General features: G+C 45.9%; 2 protein-coding genes across 2 annotated transcripts in view; one reads left to right on the forward strand and one right to left on the reverse strand.

Annotated features, from left to right (window-relative positions):
- On the forward strand, positions 1-24,301 carry CKAP2L (cytoskeleton associated protein 2 like). Its single transcript, XM_083184663.1, has 10 exons — positions 1-151; positions 5,157-5,226; positions 13,834-13,894; positions 14,483-15,609; positions 18,332-18,539; positions 19,049-19,204; positions 19,437-19,500; positions 19,602-19,779; positions 20,575-20,939; positions 21,906-24,301. The coding sequence occupies exons 1-9, from the start codon at positions 121-123 to the stop codon at positions 20,846-20,848; spliced, it is 2,169 nt and encodes a 722-aa protein (XP_083040789.1). The 5' UTR covers positions 1-120; the 3' UTR covers positions 20,849-20,939; positions 21,906-24,301.
- LOC146075435 (5'-nucleotidase domain-containing protein 4-like) overlaps positions 22,350-27,003 on the reverse strand; it is a 46,241-nt gene continuing 41,587 nt past the window's right edge. The window contains exon 18 of the mRNA XM_083184664.1: positions 22,350-26,835. Coding sequence (XP_083040790.1) covers positions 26,725-26,835 — 111 coding nt within the window. The 3' untranslated portion in view covers positions 22,350-26,724. The remainder of the gene's footprint in view (positions 26,836-27,003) is intronic.

Genomic DNA, 27,003 nt, shown 5'->3' on the forward strand with positions numbered 1-27,003 from the left:
AGTTTTTTCTGAGGTAAAAAAAAAAGCACGTTTTTGTCTGTGACAACGCGATTGGTTGTTGCTTGTTTTGAATCTCGGCGCCGTCGGCGGGCGTTGTGTGCAGCGGAGTCACAGTGAGAGATGGAGGCGCCCCGGGTACTCAGAGCACAAGGTGAGTGCGTCTGTCCCCTGTACGCACCATTTACCTGACACCGCTGCCGCCTCCTCCTTATGTATCTCTCCTCTCCGGCCAAAAGGTGACATGCAGCTGACGCACCGCAGCCATATACACCCGCCCCAGGTCCTGCTGTGCTGTGTAGTGTGCTTGTAAATGGCAGGGTTGCCTACCTGACCCTCTCCTTCAGGGAGAAAAGGCTCTGTTGCTAGACTTCCCTGGTAATGTATGATTGCCAGCACCTGTTGGAAGCTACAGTAGGTAACAAGATAGGTGTTTCACCACAGGTGCTGGCAATCCTACATTACCAGGGAACTCCAGGATCAGAGCCTTTTCTCCCTGAAGGAGAGGGCCAGGTAGGCAGCCCTTTGTAATGGATAGGAGTCTGACCAAATGCACCTTCTTATGGAGCCCACACACGCACCGATCCCAACGTGCATTGTGGGCTTAACTAGCACACATAGCATCGCATCGTATGCCTTGTGCATACGATGTGCATGCGATGCTATGCTAGAAAAAGCTAGTACAAAAAGTATGTGCAGCACATACTTTTTGTACTGTGCGATGAGGTGCCGCGGGAGCGCGCACCCCATCGTATAGCATCGCACCGCCGGGTTCGGTGCGTGTGTGGGCACCTTTATACGATTTGGTCCGATTTCTGATTGCGATCAATCGGCCTGTTAAATCGGACCAAATCTCCTCCTCCTGACATGCCGTCGGACCGACCAGGTGGTCGGTCCGGCAGGCCGTCCAACCACCCGTTCCTCCAGGCGGTGAGGCGGGTGGGAAGCAGGGACGCATGCGATCCATCACAACGGATCGCATGTGTCCCTGCCACCGGGAAGTGGCAGTGTACGGGCACCTTTAGTGTCTGTGTGTTTAATGACATATTAATTTGTGTCTGGCAATTCTAACAAAGTACAGTAGCAAGTCAAATGCATGCTTGTGCCAGGGAGGTATCATTGTGCAATCAATAAAAGGAAAATGCAATACAGGTTGAGTATCCCGTATCCAAAATGCTCGGGACCAGGAGAATTTTGGATAACGGATTATTCCGTATTTCGGAATATTTTAATATTTCAATGATGTATTTTGAAGTATCTTGCATGTATGCTGTATAAACACATAAAATACACACAGATATATTTTATTACCACATAAAATACACACAAATATATATTATATGTTCAGAAAACAAGGTTTCAAAACATGAAGCAAAATTTGTGTACTATCTCAGATATTGAATTTGAATGCCAAGCAATCATTTTCTTGCACATATATAGTGCCAGTTACATATCATGTCCTCAGTAGTGCTGTTACAAATGTCCCCAGTGAGTTTTTAGCAAAAAAATTTTTCACTTTCTGGAATGTATGGTTTTCGGAATAATTCGGATAACGGATACTCGGATACGGGATACTCAACCTGTACCATGGTCACAGTGATGATCAGGCATTTATGTGCCCAGTAAAGTTAGTTTAAGACTGAACGGTGTAAAGTGTTGTCCGGTGGTGTGGAAACATCAGCATCTGCACCTCAACCTCTCCTCCGTCACACCCCAGACTTGTGGGAGTTGGGACCGTATCCGGTCCATTTGTTCGGATCCTTTAGTTTGCAAGGGGTCCGATATTTTGCGTCTGTACATGCGCAGGGTCATTTATGCGCATGTGCCCATGGCGAACAAACTGTTCGTTGGGTGCACGCACCCAACCTTGTGGGGGGATGTCAGCTGCCCACCCTCTTCCTTCAGAATGTGCACGCACCTCTAAGGTTGCCCTGAGCAACCTTAGATATGCGTTCATGTCCCACATTATTCGATGGTTGGCGACCATTGAATGATGTGGGTGTTCCCCGCAAGCTGCGAATGGATGTTTATGTAAAACATCCGTTACTTGTGGAGTATCACGGCTCCCATCGTATGGCATCGTATGCCATATGTAGTGGCATACGATGCGATACGATTTTTGAGCATTTTTGCTCAAAAATCGTATGCAATCGCATCGGATGCCATACGATGGCACCCGATTTTGCACTGAAATGCATCAAAATGCATTGAAATGTGTATTAAACTTGTGAAATGCCCCCAAATGCCATTTTTCATAGTGCACCACCCCCACTATCAACGTCAACCCGAAGCGTGGCGAGCCCGCGAGGGGCGGCGGTACGCGTCCTACGAGCTTTTCATACCCCCACTATCCACATCGGCGTGGAGTCGAGAATAGAAAGTGTGGCGAGCCCGAAGCGTGGCGAGCGGACACCTGTGAAGCCCGCGAGGGGACGCGTATAGCTGTGAAGGTATCCGCGGCCCCTCGCGGGGCTCGCCACGCTTCGGGCTCGCTGCGCTCGCCACACTTTCTATTCTCAACTCCACGCCGACGTGGATAGTGGGGGTATGAAAAGGTCGTAGGACGCGTACCGCCGCCCCTCGCGGGCTCGCTGCGCTCGCCACGCTTCGGGTTGACGTTGATAGTGGGGGTGGTGCACTATGAAAAATGGCATTTGGGGGCATTTCACAAGTTTAATACACATTTCAATGCATTCTGATGCATTTCAGTGCAAAATCGGGTGCGATCGCATCGCATGCGATTTGATCGTATGCGATGCGATTTTTAGCATACAATCAGCATACGATGAAGGTCGTGGGAGCCGTGATACTCCACAAGTACCAAACATCCTTTCACATGCCGTGTGATTGGTGGGCCGGCGTACCGCCATTCACAGGGCGGGTTGTGGTTGACTCGAATCAACCCGAATAACCCCCTTGGTGTGTAATCCAGGGTTAAGGGGCATATACTATACACATTGAGATTTGTGCTAAGCAATTTAGGGTAGAGGATTGCGATACATTGGTTGAGATTTGTGCAAAGCAAATAAAAACGTTTATTTTGAATAGTAGATCGCTATTGCTGTTTCTGTACAGACAGTGATTTGAACTCGCTTGCTAAATAGAGTGTATGCACAGAGTGATCTGTGCTTAATATCTACATGATCTAGACCAGGCATGTCCAAACTATGGCCCTCCAACTGTTGTGAAACTACACATCCCAGCATGCCTTGCCACAGTTTTAGCATTCCCTAAAAGCAAAACTGTGGCAAGGCATGTGGGAGTTTCACAACAGCCAGAGGGCGATAGTTTGGACATGCCTTATCTAGACAGATCACTTAGAAAGTAGGCTAAAATTGCAATGTGTGCATGCCTGGGTACTAATACCCCTTTCACACCACCAACACCACTAAATTCCCGTGTTAGGTCCAGGAACAACCCGCGACTAGCACTGGTGTGAAAGGTTCCAGGGACAAATTCCCAGGTAAAATTGCCGGCATTTCAACCCTGCTAGGTAGCAGGGTTGCTCCCGGGTCCTTCCCAGACTACTGGATGAGGTGAAAGGTGCAGGGACATATCCCTTCTTCCCGTGTTGCCTCTGCTAATGCTGATTTGCTAGCAAGGCAACTTCCTGTTGTGGTGGACGCTCACAGACACGCCCAGAGGCAGCATACAGCGTGCAGGGAGACACTGCATGTTCTGTGGCACCACAGACCCCAGAAGTGCGTTTTAACCCCCTGAAAGCCAAGAATGTCTGCATTGGCAATCACACAGCATACAGGAAGACACTGTGCAAGCTCGGTGGCACAACAGACGCCAGCAGTGCTAGGTCAACCCTGAAAACCTGCAATGTCTGCAAAGGCCCACCCTCTCTCCCTTTACCCCTCTTCCTAATTACCTCATCTTTGTGGGCATAAAAAAGACCACTTTCAATGCTATTCTCATAGAAATGCAGGGTCATCCCAGGTTCAGTGTGAAAAGTGCCGACCCGGGTTGTCCCTGCTTCAAAAGCATGTGTGAATGGGTCCCAAACCGGAAATGTCCCTGCAGTTCCCTGGAATGTAATTCCCGGGTTGGTCTCTGCATTTCTGGTGTGAAAGGGGTTGGGGTCATTGGGTCGACAACAACTAGGTTGACAAACATTGGGTGGACATGGGTTAAGGTCGACACAAGCATTAGTTCGACATGGGCTAGGTCGACAGTCAAAAGGTCGACATGGAGTTTATCATAGTTTTTTACCAGAATGTCAACATGGACACAGTTTGAAGTGCACCGCATAGCTCGCAATGCTTCAGGCACACTATTTTATTCTCCCACCATGCCCTAGTGGATGGTAGGGCATGAAATACCGCCTGTTGGAACATGTCGGTTCAAAACATCAGTGAAAAACCCCATTTTGACTGTTGACCTAAACCATGTTGACCTAATGCTTATGTCGACCTAATGTCGTGTCGACCTAGATCCATGTCGACCTTGACCCATGTCCACCTTGCTGCATTTCGACCTAGTGGTGTCAACCCAATGCTTGTCGACCTAGTTGCTGTACACCTAATGACCGTATCCCTGTGAAAGGGGTATAACTTGTAAACAAAATACTCTCATCCACTCTGGGTCACCTGGTCTTGTCAAAGGACTTTTAATACTGCTGAAAATCAGGAGACCCAATCACCAATCATGGACCAATATAGAAGTGTGTTTACACCTGTGCCTGGTCTGTCAATTCTTCTCTCAAGTTTGGTTGCAGATAGTCTGACAGAGTATGACCAGGACCAGCCACATAACCTTCCGAAACCTCTACTATCCAATCACATCTCCACTGTACAGACCACACATATCTTCTCTCTTACTTTTTCACACGTTTCTGGCCCCTGGCCAAATTGCTGGGTCACCGTATCATACAGCCCACCAAGAACCTTTGCATTTTCGTAGACTTGATGCAAGAAAGAACACACATCCTTGTGTACCAATGCCTATTTCCCTATAGGTTGTAAGCTTACAAGCAGGGTCCTCCTAACCGGGAGTCAGGAGACTAGTGGGAAAGGGTCAGCAAGCTGGGTCGCATCTGGTTACAGAATCCCGGGTGCGACCCGGCTTGTCTACTGTAAAAGGGGATATGTGAATCCTACTTTCCATATAATCGCATCAAATGCACATTGATTACAAATCCATTTTCTCTACAGAGGAGCTTCGGATAAAGCTACTTGAATACCTTGCAGCTAAGGGGAAACTGAAACCCCAAAACAACTCAAAGTAAGTATATCCGGGTAAATTCAGTGGCAGTGGATTGTGAAGGGGCCACCAGATAATCTAGAGCAGTGGTTCCCAAACTCGATTCTAAGGACCCCACACAGTGCATGTTTTCCAGGTCACCCGGCAGGTGCACAGGTGACCTCATTACTGACTGACACATTTTAAAAGAACCACAGGTGGAGCTAATTATTTCACTTATTCTGTGAGGAGACCTGCAAAACATGCACTGGGCGAGGACCGAGTTTGAGAGCCTGTGATCTAGAGACTCACTTACAGTATGTGTTTTGAATGTAGCAAATACACTTGATATTCAGGTTTCTTTATGCTTTGTGTGTGAGCAGACCCACTGGTGAGTCGCCTGGTAACTTATATGACCACGATGCCTCATTTAACCCTTTGAGTGCCATGTGAATTTGTCAAAATAGGTGTAAAAATTGGCACGCAAGCATTTTTATTCATCATATTGACCTCGAATGTTTACTTATATAGGAAATATAATTTATTTTTATTTTTTAAATTCAATATCTTTTTATTGAGTTTATATAAATTTGTAAAAAAATTAAAGCATTAAGATGTCATTAATCAGCAGTGGTCATTGTCTCAATTGTATATATCAGAGTAAGGTCACACATTCCGTAATAATTAACCATCAAACAGACTCAGGGCCTTATTCTAGTTTACTCTTTCTGACAAAATCCTTCTTAGATGGACAAAACCATGTGCACTGCAGGGGGGGCAGATGTAAAATGTGCAGAGAGAGTTAGATTTGGGTGAGTTATTTTGTTTCTGTGCAGGGAAAATACTGACTGCTTTATTTTTACACTGCAATATAGATCTCACTTTGAAGTAAAACCCCACCCAAATCTAATTCTCTCTGCACAAGTAACATCTCCCCCCCCCCCCCCTCTGCAGTGCACATGGTTTTGTCCATCTAAGAAGGATTTTGTCAGAAAGAGTGAACTAGAATAACCCCCTCAGTGTATTCAGTGTAACTGCCAAGAGACAGAAAAAGAATAAGAGAAAGCAGTATGAGGGAATATATTAAGGCCCAAATTTCAATGTAAGTAACATGTGGGGAGTCAAGCCATCTCTCCTAAATGCTATGAAATTAACGTTCCCCATTTTTAGCTAAGTAAATCATTTTTTCATGGGCAATAGTGCAATAATTGACCAGGGATTTCCAGGAAGCAAGCATTGGGCCATTGGCAGCCATTCACGTCCTGGCAATGGTATAAAGGTCACGAACATATTGTCTGGCATATTTATCAAGCAATTCCTCCTCTATTGTTGACCAAATACAAACTGGGGGGGGTAAATATGGCTTTGGGAATAGCCGTAGAGGCAACTACATTAATAACTGCTGTCCAGAATATGGAAACCGCGGGACAGGTCCACAGCAAATGCCAAAAAGTCCCCTCGGCATAAGTGCACTTGGGACAACTGGAGTCAGAGGGGTCGATCATATTAACCCCGAATGGTGCGGATGATTCACGATTTGCAAATCATCATGAAACCAGGCGCACTTTGCGGTGGGCCGAATTCGTTGAGAAGTGCTCCCATCTCCAAAGGGGTGCGAGCACTTTTCAGCTAATTCGGCCCTGCGAAGGGTGCGAGTTAGGCTGAATTTGGATGCCATTTTCAGCGTTAAAACGGCACCCGAGCGGCAACTCGCACCCTTTGGGGTAATAGGATCGACCCCAGGGTGTCCCCCAAACCAAAAGAGCTTTACAGGAATCACATACATTCTATTCACCATAAACAATTGTATTCATTGAAATGAATTGGTGGTCCCTAGTGTCTCTCGCCAATCCTCTTCTGAGATATCCCCCAGATCTGCCACCCACAACATCCTCAATCTAGGCAAGGCCACACTATGGAATGCACTGAGGAGGGCTGAATACAATATGGAGACTAGATGTCTCTGTCCCAGCTGAAGAACCAGTTTTTTGGTAATAGAATCCTGTATTGTTGGCATGGCTCCCCCAAACTGCGCTGTGAGGGCATGGTAGAGCTGGAAATATCTACAAAGGTGGGAAGTCTGCCTGTAGCTGCTGAAATGACTTAAGTCCCTCAGTAGTATAGCCATGGCGAGTGTTAGCACGTCCAGTCCACTCCATGACCTCCTAATTTGTAGTGCAAATATAATCTTTTTTTAATTTATATAACAAATGTGAGCGACGCTGGCATTTTTAGCAGATATTTTGCACATCTCCCATAGATATTTTGGCACTCAAAGGGTCAAATAATTATTTGTGCATATCTGTATCTATCTATCTATCTATCTATCTATATCAGTTAGCTTTCATGCATGTAACAAACAACTTTATTACAGATCTGTGTTTTTCCTTCAGCCTATGGTGTAACACTGGGGACCATGGGTTTTCTTCGGTCTTCAGACCAGGCACCAAGGAGTTGCCTTCTTTGAGTGCAGTGTGAGAGGCTCCTCCTCCCAATACGCAGTTTTTTTTTCCTTGGTGCCACAGGAAAAGGGTACACTTTTAGGAGCAGGGCTTTTTTTTATTACACTGTGTGGTCACTGCTTTATATAACATAGTCGCTAGCCGCCTTTCTCCACCACGCTGGAGCTGGGTTGCTGACCTTCACGGCCAGGCACTCCAGCAACTCCCAGGCACCAAAAGAGCCGCAGGCAGTGCAGACCAGGTAAGGGAGTTCCACCGGTGGGACTCCGCTTGCGGTACATGCCGCTGACTGGTGGCAGCGGCTAGGACAGTGGGACTCAGATCATTCTGAGTCACCGCTAGGCCACCAGGGATTACTGCAGCGCAGCACAGTTCCCTTTGGAAGGCTTCATTGGGGGTGTACGCATCCCAGAGCTCCGCCCCCACCCAAGCTGCCAGGTCATTTTCTTTAGCCTCCCACCACTGGGCCTGTTAGTTTCCTCTACACTCCTCCCATTTTCTCCCCGTAGATCATTGCTGCCTGGGATTTCACAGAGGCTGGATGTCTGTGTCTGACCTCTGCTACAAAGCTGCACTTGGAGAGTTGAGTTGCATGAGAAGGAGATGGACGTCTCTCTCCCTGACCAGCTTTACCTGAAGGGTTAGGTTGTATATCCCCTTCCTCACCTCATGGTGTTGGTGGTTGGGAGCATGGTGCCATAGAACTGTGTAGTTTACATATGTCTATTTGCACTTAGATTAGCGGTTTTGTACAGTACTAGTGTTCATTCTAGCACTCCGCCATCTTTGAAAACCCATGCAGTTCCTCTTCCCGGCCTCGGGTGTCGCTGTCTGCTGTAGTGCTTCTAGAACAGTGTCGTCTGTATAGCAGCACTGATATGCAAACCAGACCTGTGCTAAAAACACCACATCAGTGCTGATATACAGACCACACTGTGCTAGAAGCACTACAGCAGACAGCGACACAAGATGGCGAGTGTTAGAATGAACACTACAGTACCTGGTACCTGTGTTTTATCCTAACACAGCTACTTCTGTGGTGGGCTCACAGTATATTACCAGACCCACTTATTAATTTATTTGTGGTTCACTAGTCTAAGTGTCCTTGTCTGTCATTTTTTCTCACTAGCCTCATTAGGTCTGTGTCTGAAAACCTTTTACTTTCCTTGACTCTGACAAACTGTCCTGTCTTCTATGGAACAGTGCCTTCCCAAAAGGGAAATGCTGGGCTGCATGCTTTTACTTGTACTTCCTGCAAGGAAAATTCTTCCTGTGTCTCAGTAACATGTGGGGCTCTGCGGTGCCTCCAGCCCCTGTGGCAGGACCCGTAGCTGTAATCAGGGCTGTGGAGTCGGAGTCGAGGAGTCGGAGCAAATTTCGAGTACCTGGGGTCGGAGTCGGCAAACAATGCTCCGACTCCGAAAATGATAATTAATGACTTATCTACTGTAAGAATAAAGATCAATGCATGCAGTGCCTCACGTAACCGCAAAACGAACACGTTAAGTGACCGTGAAAAAGCATGCTTTTCATGTGCTTCACTATATGGCACACAACGCACAATTCGGAGCACCAATACTTATATATGTATTCTCCCTTGTAGTTTACAACTTATTTCAAACGTTCAATAAGGTTTTCAATACCTCGAAAAATTCATTCAACCGAGCTCTCCCACCATACGCACAACATCTTTTTACGCGGATGAAGATCTTGTTTCATGCGCGGGGTCGTTTGTTTACCTTGGCTAAGCCATTCCTTACGCTGATTCATATTGATGTACAGGCACCATTTTTTGTCGCCAACGATTCGGTAAAGAAATCGTTCCTTGTGTCTGTGAATTGAACGGTGACGAGCAAGCAAACCAGCGGACAAACATTGTGTTTGTCCTTTGTTTAAACTGTTCAATACAGTAGACTGTTGGCTTCCCACCCTCTAGTTTCTGTAGTAATAATATGTATGTTGCCTTTCTTTCCTTCAAGGAATGTATCAAATACATTCGCATATTAATACAGAGGAGACTGAGTCGAGGAGTCGGGGTCAGGCGTACGAGGAGTCGGGGTCGGAGTCGGACCATTTATCTACCGACTCCACAGCCCTGGCTGTAATAGAACCAGACTGGGCCACTTCATTGATCAAGGCTATGCAGGATTTGTCCACCCAGTTAGCAGCCTCCACCCACCTCCAGTACTGTTGGCGAACCCAGCACCCCAGCTATCCGCAACTGAACCACCATGGGTTCAGGGCCTTTCACAGTCAGTGCAGGGATTGGTACAATTTTCCTCTAGCTTACAGTAGGCCTTCAGCTAGGCGCAAGTGTCTGTGAGCCCAGCTGTTCCTCGGTTAGTCTGACGATTCCCTGTCTGTTGATTCCTCACTAGATGAACAAGACTGTCCAGATACTGAAGGGTAGTAGCCTCATTCCAAAGAGGATCACATGACCATGTCTAGGGTTGATTCTTTAGTTAAGGCTATTATGGGAGTCCTGCATATATCAGACTCAGGGCCTAATTCAGGTTGGCTCACAAAAGCAAACTCTCTCTTTAATGGGCAAAACCATGTGCACTGCAGGTGGGGCAGATGTAACGTGCAGAGAGAGAGAGATACATTTTACATCTAGCGGGAACACTAAATCGGACCTCATGGTTTCTGTGGATCATGTTAGGGAGGCTAATGCCTATCTGGTAGAAGAGGCAATGGACTTCGGTACATTTGCCTCTAAAATCTCGGCTTCCTCGGTGGCGACCAGACGCGCCTTGTGGATTCGTTCATGCCATGCTGACTCTGAATCTAAAAAGGCCTCGTAAGGACTTTCCTTTTCCGGTGAGGTCCTTTTTGCATCTGAACTGGATACAATTGTGGCTACTATAGCTGCCTCAAAGAGCCTTATTTATCATTGCCCACTCTGAAGCCCAAATCTGGGGTATTTTGTTACTTTTGTCCCCAGGGTAAGCCTAGAGGTCATCCCTTTTCCTGCTTCCAGCCTCCCTCTACTACGCCACAAAAATCCAAAGGCTGCCAGTTCTGGACAGGTCGTCGGTAAGCCCCCAAGCAGCAGGAAAAGCCAACAGCCTGCCGGTTCTCTATTCCCCTCAAATGCTACCAGGGTCTGGGCATCGACCACGTCAGATTCATGGATCTTGGATATTGTTTCAAAGGGTTACACCATGTCCTTCAGGGGTCGTGATCTCCAACAATTTTTTTCGACAGGTCTACCTGTAGATGTAGACAGGGCTTCTCCACCTCAAAAGGCAGTCTGCTCTCTTCTAGAAGCAAAGGTCATAGAACCCGTTCCTCATTTTCAGTGGGGAACAGAATTTTATTCAAACCTTTGCCTCCTGGTTCCAAAACCGGATGGTTCCTTTGGTGACATAGTTACCAATTTGTGGCTCTACAGATCGGTCATCTTCATCTCATCCTGTCGGTTCTTTAATTGTTTTTCATTGGTTGATTAATTGCAAAAAGCTGTGCCTGGTTCCGTCGCAGTGGATGATTCATCTAGGGGCCCTGCTGGATTCCAAGGTTCAATGGGTTTTTCTGCCTGAGGCAAGCAGAACTCCCTGCAGGCTATGGTCAGGGACTTTCTCTCCCTCGGAAGGTGTCCATACCTTTTTTTTTTCATGCACCTTTTTTTGGAAAATGCTATCCTGTTTCCCGAAGGTGGAATTTGCTCAATTCCATTCCAGGACCCTCCAGAGGGAGCTTCTCAGGAATTGGAATCATTCCCTGCTACGTCTTAAGTCTTATATGATTCTTGTCTCCAGGGAAATGAGACTCTCTCTTCTGTTGTGGCTTCAGATAGACAACCTCTCTAAGGGCTGCCCCTTCATAGTTCTGGATTGGGTCATCCTAATGATGGATGTAAGCCTCTGGGTTTGGGTAGCTGTCACTTGTCAGAAATCCTTTCAAGTCCGCTGGACAAAGGAGGAAGCAGTGTTGACCATCAATGTCCTGGAGTTGCGGGCAGTGTACCTTGCTCTTCGATCTTCACCACCGTCCAGTAAAAGTGCAGTCCCACAATGTGATAACAATCACTTACATCAACCATCAGGGTGGCACTTGCACTTGGACAGCCCTGGTGTAGCTGACACGAATTCTCAAGTGGGAGGAGAGGTTCCTTCCAGCTCTGTCCACATTGTATTTTCTGGGTCTTTTGGATTTGGAAGCGGACTTCCTGAGTCAGCAGAACGTCCACTCGGCCAACTTGCGGCTCACTGGGGTCAGCTGCAAATAGATTTGGTTGCCTCACACCACAATCACAAACTTCCGCTCTAAGGGGCAAGAACAAGGGATCCCGGGGCGTTTCTAGTAAATGCCATCATAGCTCCGTGGTGGGACCTGTTGATGCAAGACCTGTGCCTTCAACCAGACTTCCACGTCTGGGTTTTAGTTGGCTATTGAACGGCCATCCCCGAGGGCCAGAGGATTTTCTTCTTCAGTGGTGCCACTATGATTGCGAGACGTAAACCATCCACGGTTCTCATCTATCACCGGGTCCGGTGCACTTATTTCAGATGGTGTTTGCCACGGGGTTTGGCCCTCAATAATATTCTCTCTCTCCTCTCCTGGCTTTTCTAGTCAGGGTTAGACGCAGGACTAAGTTTTGCCTCTCTTAAGGTGCAGTTGTCTGCCCTATTGGTGCTATTTCTAAGCTGCTTTGCAAAGTCTTCAGTCATACAGACTTTCTTTCATGGAGTTCTTCATATTCAACCTTGAAGGATTGCTTTGGGACATCCCATGGTCCCCAATGTTACACCATAGGCTTAAGAAAAAAATGTATTTTTTCCTGTTAAATCAGTTTTTCTGAAGCCCCGGAGGAACACTTGGGGGCTCACTCTTCCACTTTTCCTTCACTGCTGGATGTCTGTCTCCCTGTTAGGTGCCTGTTGATGTTCTGGTTGCAGTGTTTGTTTGTTGGTTTCTTCTTTCCTTTTTCCTTCTTTTGAAGTTTTAACTGATTGGCCTAGGGCAGGCTGGGTATTGGGGAGGAGGAGCCTCTCCCACTGCACTCAAAGAAGTTAACTCGGTACTCTTTACCTAGAACGGCGCCCGCGATTAGCATCGCGGGCGTCGGGGGTAAAAAATCGCGGGCATCGCGGGTACATAAAAAACGGGTGCGACGCGATGCCCGCGATTTTCCCATAGGGATCAATGTTAAAAGTCAGATTGGACGCGATTTTAGTGTTCATTGCCTCAATGCCCGCGATTTTTACATAGGAAACAATGTTAAATGGGCCACAGAGCCCTAATAGTCCCCCTGAAGTCTTAAATGGCCCCCACAATTTTTAACGTCACCCCACGATGAATGTGAACCCGAAGCGTGGCGAGCGCAGCGAGCCCGCGAGGGGCGGCGGTACGCGTCCTCCGACCTTTTCATACCCCCACTATCCACGTCGGCGTGGAGTTGAGAATAGAATAGTGTGGCGAGCGCAGCGTGGCGAGCGGACGCGGATACCTTCACAGTTATACGCGTCCCCTCGCGGGCTTCACAGGTGTCCGTGGCGACGCGCTTACCTGTGAAGCCCGCGAGGGGACGCGCTTACCTGTGAAGGTATTCGCGTCCCCTCGCGGGGCTCGCTGCGCTCGCCACGCTTCGGGCTCGCTGCGCTCGCCACACTATTCTATTCTCAACTCCACGCCGACGTGGATAGTGGGGGTATGAAAAGGTCGGAGGACGCGTACCGCCGCCCCTCGCGGGCTCGCTGCGCTCGCCACGCTTCGGGTTGACGTTGATCGTGGGGTGCCGTTAAAAATTGTGGGGGCCATTTCAGACTTCAGGGGGACTATTAGGGCTCTGTGGCCCATTTAACATTGTTTCCTATGGAAAAATCGCGGGCATTGAGGCATTGAACACTAAAATCGCGTCCAATCTGACTTTTAACATTGGTCCCTATGGGAAATCGCGGGCATCGCATCGCACCTGTTTTTTAGTGCATTCGATGGTCGCGATGGGCGCCGTTCTAGGTAAAGAGTACCGTTAACTCCTTGGAGTCCGGTCTGAAGACCATAAATGGTCTCCATTGTTTCGCCATGGCTTCAGAAAAATGGATTTAACAGGTAAGACCAAAAATCCTGTTTTTACATTTAAGAAGTCAGAGAAAAAGCTGAGAATGGCTGGCTATATAGATATATTGTAAGAAGTTGGATGTTCACATTTATATGTTCTGATTTTTGTCTCTTTTATATACAGACCATACTTAAAGGATTGCACCAACCTACAAAATAATAGACCCCGACAGATTTCTAAACAGGTGAGTAGATGGATCTGTAGAAAAGCATTTGTATTCATGAAAAAAGTTTTTGCTTTCTTTGTGCCTGAGGCTACACCATAGTCGTTGCTATGGTTTGTGTATATACGTTATCTAATGTTTCCAGATTTCATTGTAACGGAGGGCCCGATTCAGAGAGATATGCATCTACATCTACAATTTGGTACAAAAAAAAAGCATGGTGGCAGCATTTCCTGTGGCAAATATTTTGCGCAATGATAGGGCTACTTAAATGCTCAATTAGCGAAGGTTCTACAACCAACGCTGCATGGTTGTACGCAGATGCTGATATGTGCGTGCTTGCCTGTGGGAGTCTGATTCCAATTCTAGGCTTCCACAGCATTAGTATATTCTCGCACATCAGCTGAGTATGGGATCATAGCTGCGAAAGCATTAGTGTACAAATCAGGCCCTGAGAACACAAACAAACACCCCCCCCCCCCCCCCCCCCCCCAAACATGGCCTCTCTTTGACTTCAAAGCGGGGACAGATTTATGACTAAACACAGCTCATTAAATGTAATTTCATTGTTTTTGTATTGTAATGCATAGTGTGTATTTTATTTTGTAGATCTGTGAGAAGAAAGATGTTCTCCATAAAGGCACACAATTTGGTTTTCAAGCAAATAAGAATAGAACTTCAAAATCTGCACCCCTTACATATAGAGCAAAAGCAGGAGATATACCTGCCCAGCAATCCATATCTGACAGTAGATTTGGGAATAAGACTTTATCCAGAATTCCTGTGCCACCTAAACTTGGTCTACACAGAGCGAGAGCTGACCAGCCGGACCCGGGTGTGAAGGCCAAATCTGGGGACATCACCGAAAGTGTAGCAGGGAAGACCTATTCTTCTGCAGCTTCAGAGTCCTGTGAGAATGAGACTGAAAGATGTGATAAGCCAGATAGCAGATCGACAGTCATATTAACCCACGGTCATCAAGTGGAGAAGACTAAAATGTGTCACACAGACAAGACATCACTGTCTCAGAGAAGACCGACTGCATTAGGGAACATTGCCACTCATCAGTTCAAGTGTACTGGTAAAAGAGAGCAGAGGACAGATCAGGATACCTCTAACAAGAGCTTATCAAGCAGAGCTCCCGCCACAAAACCAGTCCTTGAACCAAAGACCACTGGTAAACATATGCCGGTTGCCAGCACTGGGCATAACAACAGAGTCTCTATCGTTAAACAGCCTGCATCTAACAGGAGAGCAACTGAAAAGAGTTTCCCAGTGAAAACCTCTGGGACTGAGTGTTCACATATAAACCAATCAGCAAATGTGGCTGCAGTTCAGGTTAAACCCATCACTGATAAACCAACTTGTACTACCAAACCCAATTCCACTATGCAGTCTGCTTACCCTGACGGCCCAGAACACAAAAAGATGACCTATGATCCTGTGCCAAAAATTAGGCCGCGAAGCTTTAGTTATTCCTCCACGAAAATGTCTGATAGACAGAGTGAACACCTGGTGAATAAACAAGCAATCAGACCAAAAAGCATGGGGTTGCCTGCCTGTAATAAAACACCAGTTAGACCTCAGCTTGATGAACGAACCAATGGAAGAGAGAGAAAGCAGTCTGTGACTAATCATCTTGAAGAGGCCACTGGTTTTACCAAACCACCTAATGTGGCAGCTGGTGACACCAACTTCACAGCTCACACTCCCAGGATGACTGCAGATGATCGCAAGTATGTAAAAAACATACACACTGTCCTAACGCTCCTCTCCCCTCCTTATTCCAGACTGGTTATCACACATGTGGCTTTTCTGGGGCATATTTTCCAGTCTTCCTAAAAGGCTTGAATCGAGCAATGTGGAATGATACCATCGCATATGCTGCAAAATACATTGGCTGAAAATACTATGTTTGGGAAACTTCACATGGGCAGGTCCTGCTCTACACATTTGTAGGGCTGGTGTGATAACTCTCAATCCTCCATTTTAGGGTTTGGCGACTGCTCTACAACATGTTGATGTGCCGCCCCCAGCTTAGTAGGTGTGCTCACCCCGAGATCTGAGTCAGTAGATGCAGTCTTCATGGACCCGGCTGACCAGCTTATGCATTTTTAGTTTAATGGTGCTACACATCCGCTTCCCTGCCTCTATAATAGAAATCCTGAATCAGGCCCAAAGTTGTCCAAGGCATAAGACAGGGCTTGATAAATTTCTTTAAAATCTAGGAGCCAGGATGAACGTGTAGGAACCACACAAACTAAATAGGGACAGTGAGCGCCAAAGGTATGTGGTATGATGGACCTTGTTCTGGTCCAAGATTTCTGTAAATTCACAGATGCTGCCCTGCGATTGCCGATACGCATGCCCCTCCCTTGCATGCCGCGTTTGTACGTATGGGCTGTGAATGGATGTTTAACATTAACATCCATCCGCAGGCTGTGGGGGAACACCCACATCATTCGATGGTCGCCGACCAAATCATGCGGAAGGCACACGTGCATTCAGAAGGAAGTAGGCGGGCAGTTGTCATCCGGGGGTGTCAGCTTCTCGCCCATGTCACTGAGCAATTTCCATGGGAACACCGCAGCCTTGGGTGCGTGCACCCAGTGGACAATCTGTTCGCCGTGGCCGCATGCACCCGGCATATGCGCATGCGCAGAAATGCGGCTGCGCATATGCAAAACATTGGTTCCTGTACGGACCAGAATAACCCCCAATATGTATTGGTTGTGTGACATGTGTAATAGGTATTGTGCGCGCAAAAAATGTACACCGTAATGCCTATTACACGTCACACACCCATTACTTATTATACCACATGCCATAATACCTATTACACGTTATTCCATACACCGTAATGCCCATTATACATTATGCCACACACCGTAATACATATTATACCACACACCATAATGCCCATAATATGCCACATGCCGTAATGTCCATTACACTTTATACCAAACCCCATAATGGCCATTACACATTATGCCACAGACTGTAATGCCCATTACATATTATTCCACACGCCGTAATGCCTATTACATATTATGTTATAAATTCTTCTTGCCTACATGCTTGTTCCTATGGGTTTCATGTTTAATTCCTGGGGTTGCATGCTCTTCATCCGAAGTTACATACTCTGCCAGGAGTTAACATGCTCATTGCAATGAGGTAACATGCTCTGCCATGGGATAAATTCTCCTTGCCATGGGGTTAAATGCTCTGCCAGGGGTTAACCTGCTCTTTGCCATGGTGTTACATACTCTGCCAGGGGTAAATGGCAGCCTCCTCCCTGCCGTTACCATCCATGGTAATGGCAACAGCTGGGCAGAGCTGTGGACAATGCAGCCGGCAGTAGGAGAGGCTGAGAGCAGGTCAACAGTGCCAGATCGTGAATCATTAAGAGTTCGAGGTCTGACAACCAATCAGGAGCTACCTCTGCCGCTCCTGATTGGCTCCCAAACCGCACACTCTGATTTTGCTCACTATGCCCGCTCAAGTTTTTAAATAGCCGTGATGGACCTGCTCTCAGCCACTCATACAGCCACGTGAGTTGTCCTTAGCTCTGCCCGGCTGTTACCACAAGTGCACCCGACCACGACTAGATTCTGCTCCCTAAAAAAAATCTGGTGGACAAGAAGCAGAATCTAGTCGCTGTGGTGATCTGGCCCCCGGGGTTTGTCGAGCCCTGGCATGAGATCATCTGATGACTATTTAGTTTGCAAATTTAGCATAAAACAGAGGAGCAGATTTATTAAGCTTGTTGAAGTGATAAAGTGGCTGGTACTTTATTGCTGACCAATCAGCTCTGTTACAAAGGTCTATATTTATTTTTCCTCAACTCGTCATTTTTCAAATGATTGGCCACTTTAGCACTTCACCAAGCATAAAAAATCTGCCCCAGACTCCTTTACTGATCTCAACTGCCAAAATTACATTTCAAAAGCTCTAGGCTCTAGCTCCCGCCACTGCAACTAGGACCTCTCTTCCACTCCTTCCCACTGAGGAATACCCTCAAACGCTGCCACAAATCATTGAGGGGAGGGGCAGGCACAGCAATTGATTGCCAGGGCGGCTGAGTGCAGGGAAGGGCAGGGCACATTTAGTTGATACAATAACGGGCAGGGCACGGCGCCCTGCAAAACAAGCATAGTGGGAACACTATTATTATTATAAAGCAAATACAGAGGTAGCCATGTAGGAAGTGTTGGGGACATTTGAGGGAATATTGGAGTACATGTTAGGTATGATTTGCTTTGAGTGCATGTTGCAGATTGAGGTCAGATGAGGGCAGATGTTCTGTAGCAAGTAAGGGTGAATTTTGGGAGAAGTGATGTGACTGCTGAGGTTTATTTGGGGGTTGCCCATCACAGTGACCACGCATGTGGCAACAGACTCTACGACAGCTAGACAAATATCTGCATTGTGACCATTTCCTTTTCCCCCAATTGTAAGGAAGAAGCTCCAAGAGTGGCTAATCTCAAAGGGTAAAACCTACAAGCGCCCACCCATGACACTGCCACCTAAAAGGCCATCTACGGCACAAAAACGAGAGACCTGTAACCACTCTTTGTGGGATGGAATAGAGGATGAGGAGGAACTGCTGTGTCTGTCCGAGAAGATCAATCAGACGCTGTCAGAGTGTCTAGAGCTCATTGAGAAGGTAAGAGTTGTGATGGTTCTTGTGATGTCCATAGATGAGAACCAGCCATTGTGTATGTGCTTTAGGCCTGGTTTCTGGCAGTTGTTTCCCTGCTGGTCATGTGTGATAGAAATTCTGTGTCAATAGATGGTGCCCAACCATTGTTTAATGTACATTAATGGTTCATTTTGCAGAATATTAATCATTACCCCTCCTGGATACCCTTACCAGACCTATGGTGACCCGCAGAAGATTATGTATAGGTGCAGGACTAACCTAGTAATAGAAGTAACATCTTATTTATCATAGAGATTAAAATTGGGCCCTCCTTTTGCAGATGAGCCTGATGTCATTGGTCTCTAAAGGTGGAATTATTCCCTTTTTTTAAGTTGTCATCTACCAGTAGTTTCCCTGATGGTCTAATATAACATTACGCTGTATAACGTCAATGTTTCCTGGCATAGACTTGTACTTAGTGAACCTGAACACCAGACTCGTCCTGTGTTAATGGGCCGTTACTGTTTCTAAAGGGAGTCTCAGGAGAGGACATTCATGGTGCACTGGAAAAGATCCCTGAAGCAAAGAGGTTTGCGAAGTATTGGGTATGTAAGGCCCGGCTCCTGGAGAGAGACGGCGTCTCTGATGTTGTTGAACTGTACAAGCAGGGAGTCCAGTGTGGGACTAAGGTGAGTCTCATCGATTTATGCAGAATCCAGTTGTATCCGGGCGGGAGAGTAATTACTATATGACATCGTGCCTAGCAGGTGCTCTCCTAAACTGCAGAAATGACATTCCACCCACACCCAGGTGCATTAACAGCACTGCAAGTGTTTGCTTTACCTTCTGTGTTTGCCATAATAGACATCTTTATATACAACACCCATCTATGCCTTTATATTAACTCATTCTGTTTCTCAGCCCATTGATGAGCTGAGAGATGCCGTCTTTGACATCATGAAGACAAATAGCAAGAAAACAAAAGGTGATTTATATTCTCATTGGTGTTTTTACTTCTGGTTCTTCCCTCCCAAGGAGAGAGTGAAATTCTATAAGTATATATTTGTCTTCCATATATGTATATAGTGGTCACATTTGGGCCTTTGCCAGATGAAGATGTGTCGGTGGAGAGCGATCAATGTGAGGATGAAGGTGCACAATGCTTTGGTAGCCCGACATGGTCAACCATAAGACCTGTAGGGCAGGGAACAAGCACATGTGACCAGGGATCCGCAGTCAAGCTGCAAGTTGCAAGCCTGTCCAGGTAATCTGTATGGCAGCTCATATTGTGGTTGGCTCTTATTTAATCTGAAAACATCCAGTCAGCTTTTACACTGTCACTTCATGTATGGCTATAGGCTAGACCAGTGGTTCACAACTCTGGTCCTCAAGTACTCCCAACAGTGCACGTTTTCCAGGTCTCCACACATAATCACAGGTGACATAATTAGCTCCACCTGTGGATCTTTTAAAATGTGTCTGAATAATGAGTGCCGGGTGATCTGGAAAATGTGCACTGTTAGGGGTACTTGAGGACCAGGGTTGGGAACCACTGGGCTAGACAAACCTGGAAACATAGATGTGTGGCCAGTTTTGCATTGCAGTCAAGTTGTCCTGTTGACTGGACAGCAGCATTGTGGGAACAGTACAAAGACACTTTGGGGGTCGATCCTATTACTTGCAAAGGCTGCAAGGTGCCGTTTCTGCTGCGTTTAAAACACCACCACAGACACCGGATTTTGCACTTTTCGCAGGCTGGTTTTAGCTCGAAGTCGCTGAAAATTGCTCGCTATCCAGTGGTTAGGATGATTCGCATTGGCAATATGATTGGCCCCTCTACTACAAACTTTTGTTTTGGTTATTTGTGCCACGCTCGTGTGTATGTGAGAGCACTGTGGGGTATTATCTGCACTATGATGTCTCGTATGTGGCATTACTAGTGTGACTCATAGATCCACACCTGGCTGCCATTAGGTACTGTTAGCTGTTTACATGCATCACCACACACCTAAATATGTCTCACAGTTCCTCAGCCTGACTTTCCCATGTACCCATACAGCAAGAAGGAGAAGAAGAATGATGGAAGTGGCCAGGAATGGAAGAGGTTGACCCCAGTGCGGAGGTCAGTACGGATCCATCACTCGGCATCCCAGTACCCTGATGTGGTGCAGGAACATGACCCCGTGGTGTCCTCTCTGGATGAGCTCCTGGAACTGGCTGACACTGATACCTATTTGTTCATGAGAAATGATGCCCTGCCAGAGGGGGAAGAACTTATACTTGGACTGATAAAGCCGGACATCTCTGTGGACCAAAACGAGGAACCCGTGTGATGTGTTACACGATTGCATTACTTTGCTGAGTAAACCTAGCGGCACCTGTGTGTGAGATCTGCAGGCCCTGCACCTCCAGAACAGCCCATATCTATGGCCTTTATTCTGATCTGTGCGGAAATTCCCGCATTCTTACGGAGCGGTCCGCACGCCACGGTGTTTTGCCGCATGCGGCCATCGTCCGTAGAAACGCCCACGTGTCCTCCGCATTCGGACGGACTCACTCTTTAAGAACAGGGCGTGTTTACGGACGACATAGAAATCATGCGTGTGCGGGAGAAACACTCCGATTCGGCACGGTATTACAGAGTATTACAGAGTATGCTCGGGAATACCGCATCCGACCGGGAGCCAAGCGGTGCTACCGCACGTAAGCGGAGGATTTACGCCAAACAACCCACTATGAAGTATCTTCTGCAAGACATCACATGACCCACTTATTCAATTACCTATCCTCATAAAAAACTGCTTATTTGGAATTGGAATCAATTAGATTCCAATATATCCTTACAAGCATGCCTAACACATGCATTGCACACATTAACCCTTACAGCAATTGAAGCAGCAATGGTTTCAATTAAAGCACTGACAAGCGTCCTATTAGTGAGTAATGAGTAAAGGAGTAGATTCTATTGGGTTCAGGTGTTAATGGTTGTAGTCATTAGGCGTACGTTCGCCAACCGCATGAACGAGTGGTGTCCGCAAAGCAATAGTACACTTGTGGACACCGCACATTTCTGACCTTTTTTCATCGCGTGCATTCGGAGTGGTTTCCGAATGTACGCCCCCCAACATAAGTGTACTCCCCCGTGTCCGCCCATGTTTCCGCCCCGTTTTGCCCACTTTGAAACTACGCCCATGTGTCATTCCGCATGACGCCCATAATACGCCCCTATTTCCCGACTGATAGCGGTGAACAGTTTTGGACGGGATTTGGCCGAACTGGTACCGAGTCAAGGCGTGGCACATGCGCGTAGCGTTCTCCACGCATGCGCAGACGTCAGAAAGACGCAATCCGTAAGTACGCGGTAAAGTCCGCATCAATCAGAATAAGGGCCTATGTGTGGTCACCTTAACAGAAGCACAAATGGTATTCTGGCATATACAGGAGCTCTACCCCCATCTGCTGGCGGCATACATCATGTGCACAGTGGGTCATGGGTGTTGTCATGTCACAGCTAAAACTATACAGTGCTAGATAAATGCTTATGAATTTACTATATTCTACACTTCTAACAATGTGTCTGTATGAATGACACGAGTGACCTATTTGTGCTACGCTTTTGGCACATGAGTGAGTGGAGATACTGACGTACTTTGCACTTCTAAAGACTTTATTCTTACATTGGGGTTAGAGTATCCCTATTATTGGATTACAGGTAAATGTCTACCTTCAGTATTATAAATTGACCTTTTACAAACTGGCATATATTTCCTTCAGGTCTAGACATTGCCGGCCTCCCCAAGTAAGTCACATTCAGGAAATGTATTTTTTATTAAATAAGAGTTAACATGTATTTATTAATAATATAAAACAGTGTGAGCAATCAAAATAATGATAAGATATACACAAATGATAGGTTCTATATAGGGAATTCCAAACCTCACAGCAGATAGACTGTAAGCTTCCCCCGCACCAAATAATTACCATTCAAACTATTATTGAAAATAAAAGACCATTAAAAAAAAAATACTTGTTTTTTAGTACCATGGAGCAGCCTGCATTTCATGTAGCCTAACAAAAAATGATGCTCTCGGGGAAATTTACTAAGATGGGAATTAGACTTCACATGTGATGTTGCTATGGGTAACCAATCAGATCCTGTCTACTATCTCCTAGAGGGTGCTAAATAAATAAGAAGTAGTTTCTGATTGGTTGCCCATAGCACCTTCACATGTGAAGTCTTAATTCCCATCTTAAATTTCCCCCTCTGTATTAAGTCACAGATTCCCTTGCTATGCAGCACCCTCTGCAGGCTATGTGACTATGGTACAACACAAGACTGAATGAATTCTGTGCTGTAAAGTGTGCTGTTGCCATTAACAACAGGGAACAATGGGGGTTATTCTAGTCCATTCTTTCTGACAAAATCCTTCTTAGATGGACAAAACCATGTGCACTGCGGGTGGGGCAGATGTAACTTGTGCAGAAAGAATTAGATTTGGGTGGGGTTTTTCTTCAAAGTGAGAACTATATTGAAGTGTAAAATCATGCAGTCAGTATTATCCCTGCACAGAAACAAAATAACTCACCCAAATCTAATTCTCTCTGCACATGTTACATCTGCCCCCCTGCAGTGCACATGGATTTGTCCATCTAACAAGGAATTTGTCAGAAAGAGTGAACCAAAATAACCCCCATTGTGACAAGATGTTATATTACAGTTTACAGTGTATTTGTGGTATTGTCTTATATTAATGTATAAACACAACTCTTCTAGCAAGTTAAAACACACAATGTATTCCTAATATTGATCAATAAAAACTAACATTGGTTACAAAGTAAACTTATAAACAGCACACAAAATACTACAAATGACCTTTTTATATTTAAAAAAAAATAAAAACAAACACTTTATAAACTGGCCAATGTAAGGCATATGTGCAGTTTCTGTAACTTGTTTATGAAATATTATATTTTTACAACATTTAGCAAAAAGTTTATACCTGGAGAACTGTATGCTGTAATATTTCCAGAATAAAGTAATAGTTTTTCTATATAGAAGCTTTTGCTGCTCCTTGTTTTCCCCGTGGTTTAGAGCAATGGTTCCCAAACTGTGCGCCTAGGCACCCTGGGGTACTGCAGGTGTGTGGTCCAGGACCAAATGAAATTATTTATGGTCAAAAGTGATTGGGAAAACTGGTGCCAGTAGCTGCCAATCACATAGAGCATGTGGACAATCTGCAGCACCAGTGTACACTACCACATAACTGAACCGGAGGGTGACCGGTAGCACAATTTACTTAATTAGATTTTTTTTTTTTTTTTTATCAATAAGAATCTTTTGGACTAGGCGCGCCCTGAAAAAATTCGGATACTCTATGGCACGCCTGGCCAACCTGTGTCTCTCCACTTGATGTGAAACTACAAGTCCCAGTATGCCCATCCACAGTTTAGCATTACTTAATAGCAAGGGCCGGGCCCGCTGGCATTTGTAGATTCACAACAGCTGGAGAGCCACAGGTTGGCCAGGCCCTCTCTAGGGTATTGTGACTGAAGACCGGTGGGGAAACACTGGGTTTGTTGTTATTTCTCCTTGAATAATTGAGTGTACATGTCTCTGTATTGGATTAGAGTGTGCTTTGGTAAAAATTTTATTACTTCACTAAGAAGTGTCATGTGAGACTTCCCTTTGTGTGTGATCAGTCTTGATGTGCCTTACTCATAGTAACCCTGAGTGACAATTCGCAAACACCGGGCGCGTCCGCACCCTTCAGGTGTAGTAGGATCGACCCCCCCCCAGCCTGTAACTTGACAGGAGCTGATTGGCTGCTGCATTATCTGGATGCAGTCAATTTACCGACGGTCAAAATACAGAATCATTGGCAGTCAATTTACCGACATTCATTATGCCGAAATGGTTAACGTGTCAAAGAATCAACATGAGTTTTCCTGAATTTTTTTGACTTCTGGCTTGTTCTTACTTCACGTCCCAAGTGGGGATAGAATTGAATTAAACATTGGCGAGCCATGCAAGGGGATATGGTACATCTTTACAGTGTCCATGTCAGCATAGACAACCCAACATGTTGACTCTTCCACATGTCAGCATTTTAAGTGTCAGCATAATTAATGTCGGTATTTTAAATGTCGGGAAGTCATACTGAACCCACGTTCTCACCTTCCACTTATCACTTAACCAGGCTTAATAAATCTACCCCTATATCTCTGTGGGCTCTCAAAAGTGCGCAGTTTTCCAGTCGTGACTTCTGCTTTCAGATCTACATTGTCATTTATTTGTATCATCATCCCTACATCCCTACACCCCTATGTAATCGGAATTTTGGTTTTGTTGTAAATAAAAGATAACCTATTCCCAGAGGGAAGCCATATTCTGCGTATTCCTTACTCTATACAAGTGTACATGTCACTATTTCTGCTAGGGCAGATATGGATTTGTTGGTGGCATATTAGAATATCTACTATTTTGTATGGTGGTCTTTAAAAAGGCAAATAATTGCATTCGCCTCAGGTTCTATTCGGACTATGGGGGTTGTGGTTCCCCACGAGGGAGAATAGCCCGTCAGTCGGGATCCTGACTGTCTGGCATTTAACAGCAGGGATTCCAATGTCGGGCTGCTGACTGACGGAGCGTTGTCCGGCACTCTGTAAGAACATAGGAGTACTTTATATAAGGTCATAGTTCGGGGTCCAAAGTTTGTGCGTGCATCTTTATATTATACTAGGCTGTGTGTGGGACTGGCGGGAACAATGTGCTCATAATTTCTAACCTTGGGGAAAAATAGGGGCAGTGGAGGGGCAGGACCTAGCCTGAGAAGACGGTGTCCATCAAGGAGTGTAACATTTGTGTTCATGCCCTCAATGCCTGTGCCAGACAAAAGAAATGTGGTAAACGAGTGAAGGAGATACTCCTACCTTCCTTTGCTTGTTCCATTGTTTTTTTATTATTATTATTCGCTTAGTAATAATACACAGACATTATTCATTTTGGTATTGTCCGGACATAATAGCAGCTTGTGGAGTCATTAGTTGGGAATACCCAGCAATTCCTGTCACGGATTGTGGATGTGCTTTTGCATTTTTGGACTTGGTACACAGGGTTCTTGTGGTTCTGGAAACAGGAGGGGCAGGGGACAGGGATCCTCCTCCTTCACAGGACTTTACAGCTGTAAGCAGCCGCCTAAATCAGACTGTTGCATATTAGGGCACGCAGCTGTCCCCATTATAGGCACTGAGAGGGAAGTACATTTCCAGCTAGTCGGCAAAGGGTTAAATACTAATCTGCCTGTAAATGGCGTGAATGCTGTTTCTATAGAGACTTGTTGTGACCCCGCCCTAACATTATGAATAAGCATTGTTCGTCTATTATGAAGGCGACTTCCGTTATATACAGCACTGCAGTGCTTGTTTATTAACCTCGGTATGAGAATCTGTTCACTGCAAAGATGCGGCCAAACCCTCCCAGCAGCCGGGGAAATCCATGCAATTTCCTGTCCTACTGGGAGGCAAGAGCACTGATGTGATGTCACAAAAGAGAATTTCCACTTGGCATCTGCACATTTGCAGTTATGAATAATCCTAATGGTGCGGAATTAACTTTTCTGTACTAGTATAAATGAATTATATATACTGGCTTTTTTGCCACTCTGCTTGTAACATTAATTATAAGTAAGTGATTGTGTAAAACTTATAGCATGTATTAATGTAAGTAATAGATTCCATTGTAGCTCATCCATGGGACATGTTTATCAGACCCTGTTACGAAAGGGAGGATACTGGTAGCATGTCATTTTCTTTCTGGACACCAGAGATCAGCATTTTGAACAGTAATGTGTATATAGGAACGGTGTGTGGTGGGAAACGCTGATTTGACTGTCTGCAGTACTGATTAGCTGACATGACCTCAGAGCAGCTTTATCTCTCTATATATTATGCATGTCTGTCCAGAAGTGATAACACGGAGGTCAGTGTTGCTGAATGTGCTGTCTTTGTGCATACGTGTAATGTTGACACGTTTGTTCTGAGGAGTAAGTTTTGTTTGCGTTACAACAATTGTCCAAAGCCGCTGCAGTGGTTGTTAGCATGCTGTTGTCTTACATATCTCTCTACATAATATACCCTTCATTGCTTCTCAGTGTTGCTGGTTTGTCAGACCGCACCTCGCTGTAGTTCACTTGTCGGCTGGTCACTGCCACTAATACAGCATTATGCTGGGATTCTGTTTGTCCGTTTCATGCTTTAATGCAGGCGAATCCTCCAGGCTCAACCTTGCCGTGTTCACCAGCTTCAACCAATCTTCCTGTGTCTACAATGGGAGAACAGAGAGAGTTACCATGCTATTTCCATCTGACTGGCCGCAGGCAACAGCTGTGTAAGCCTCTGTGAGAGAGAACGGCTTATTGCATTAACGGATAACTTTTCTCTTTCGAACAACTATGGCTGCATACATTGCTAACTCTGGCTATATATGCCA

Source organism: Crinia signifera, chromosome 4 (genome assembly GCF_055691185.1).
Source record: "Crinia signifera chromosome 4, ASM5569118v1, whole genome shotgun sequence".
Taxonomy (NCBI): domain Eukaryota; kingdom Metazoa; phylum Chordata; class Amphibia; order Anura; family Myobatrachidae; genus Crinia; species Crinia signifera.

Bases quoted from the DNA above. Each gene is read 5' to 3' on its own strand.
- CKAP2L (XM_083184663.1), top strand. From the start codon at position 121: ATGGAGGCGCCCCGGGTACTCAGAGCACAAG. The intron at 152-5,156 runs GTGAGTGCGTCT...TTTTCTCTACAG, and splicing joins CCGGGTACTCAGAGCACAAG to AGGAGCTTCGGATAAAGCTA. The intron at 19,205-19,436 runs GTGAGTCTCATC...TCTGTTTCTCAG, and splicing joins GAGTCCAGTGTGGGACTAAG to CCCATTGATGAGCTGAGAGA.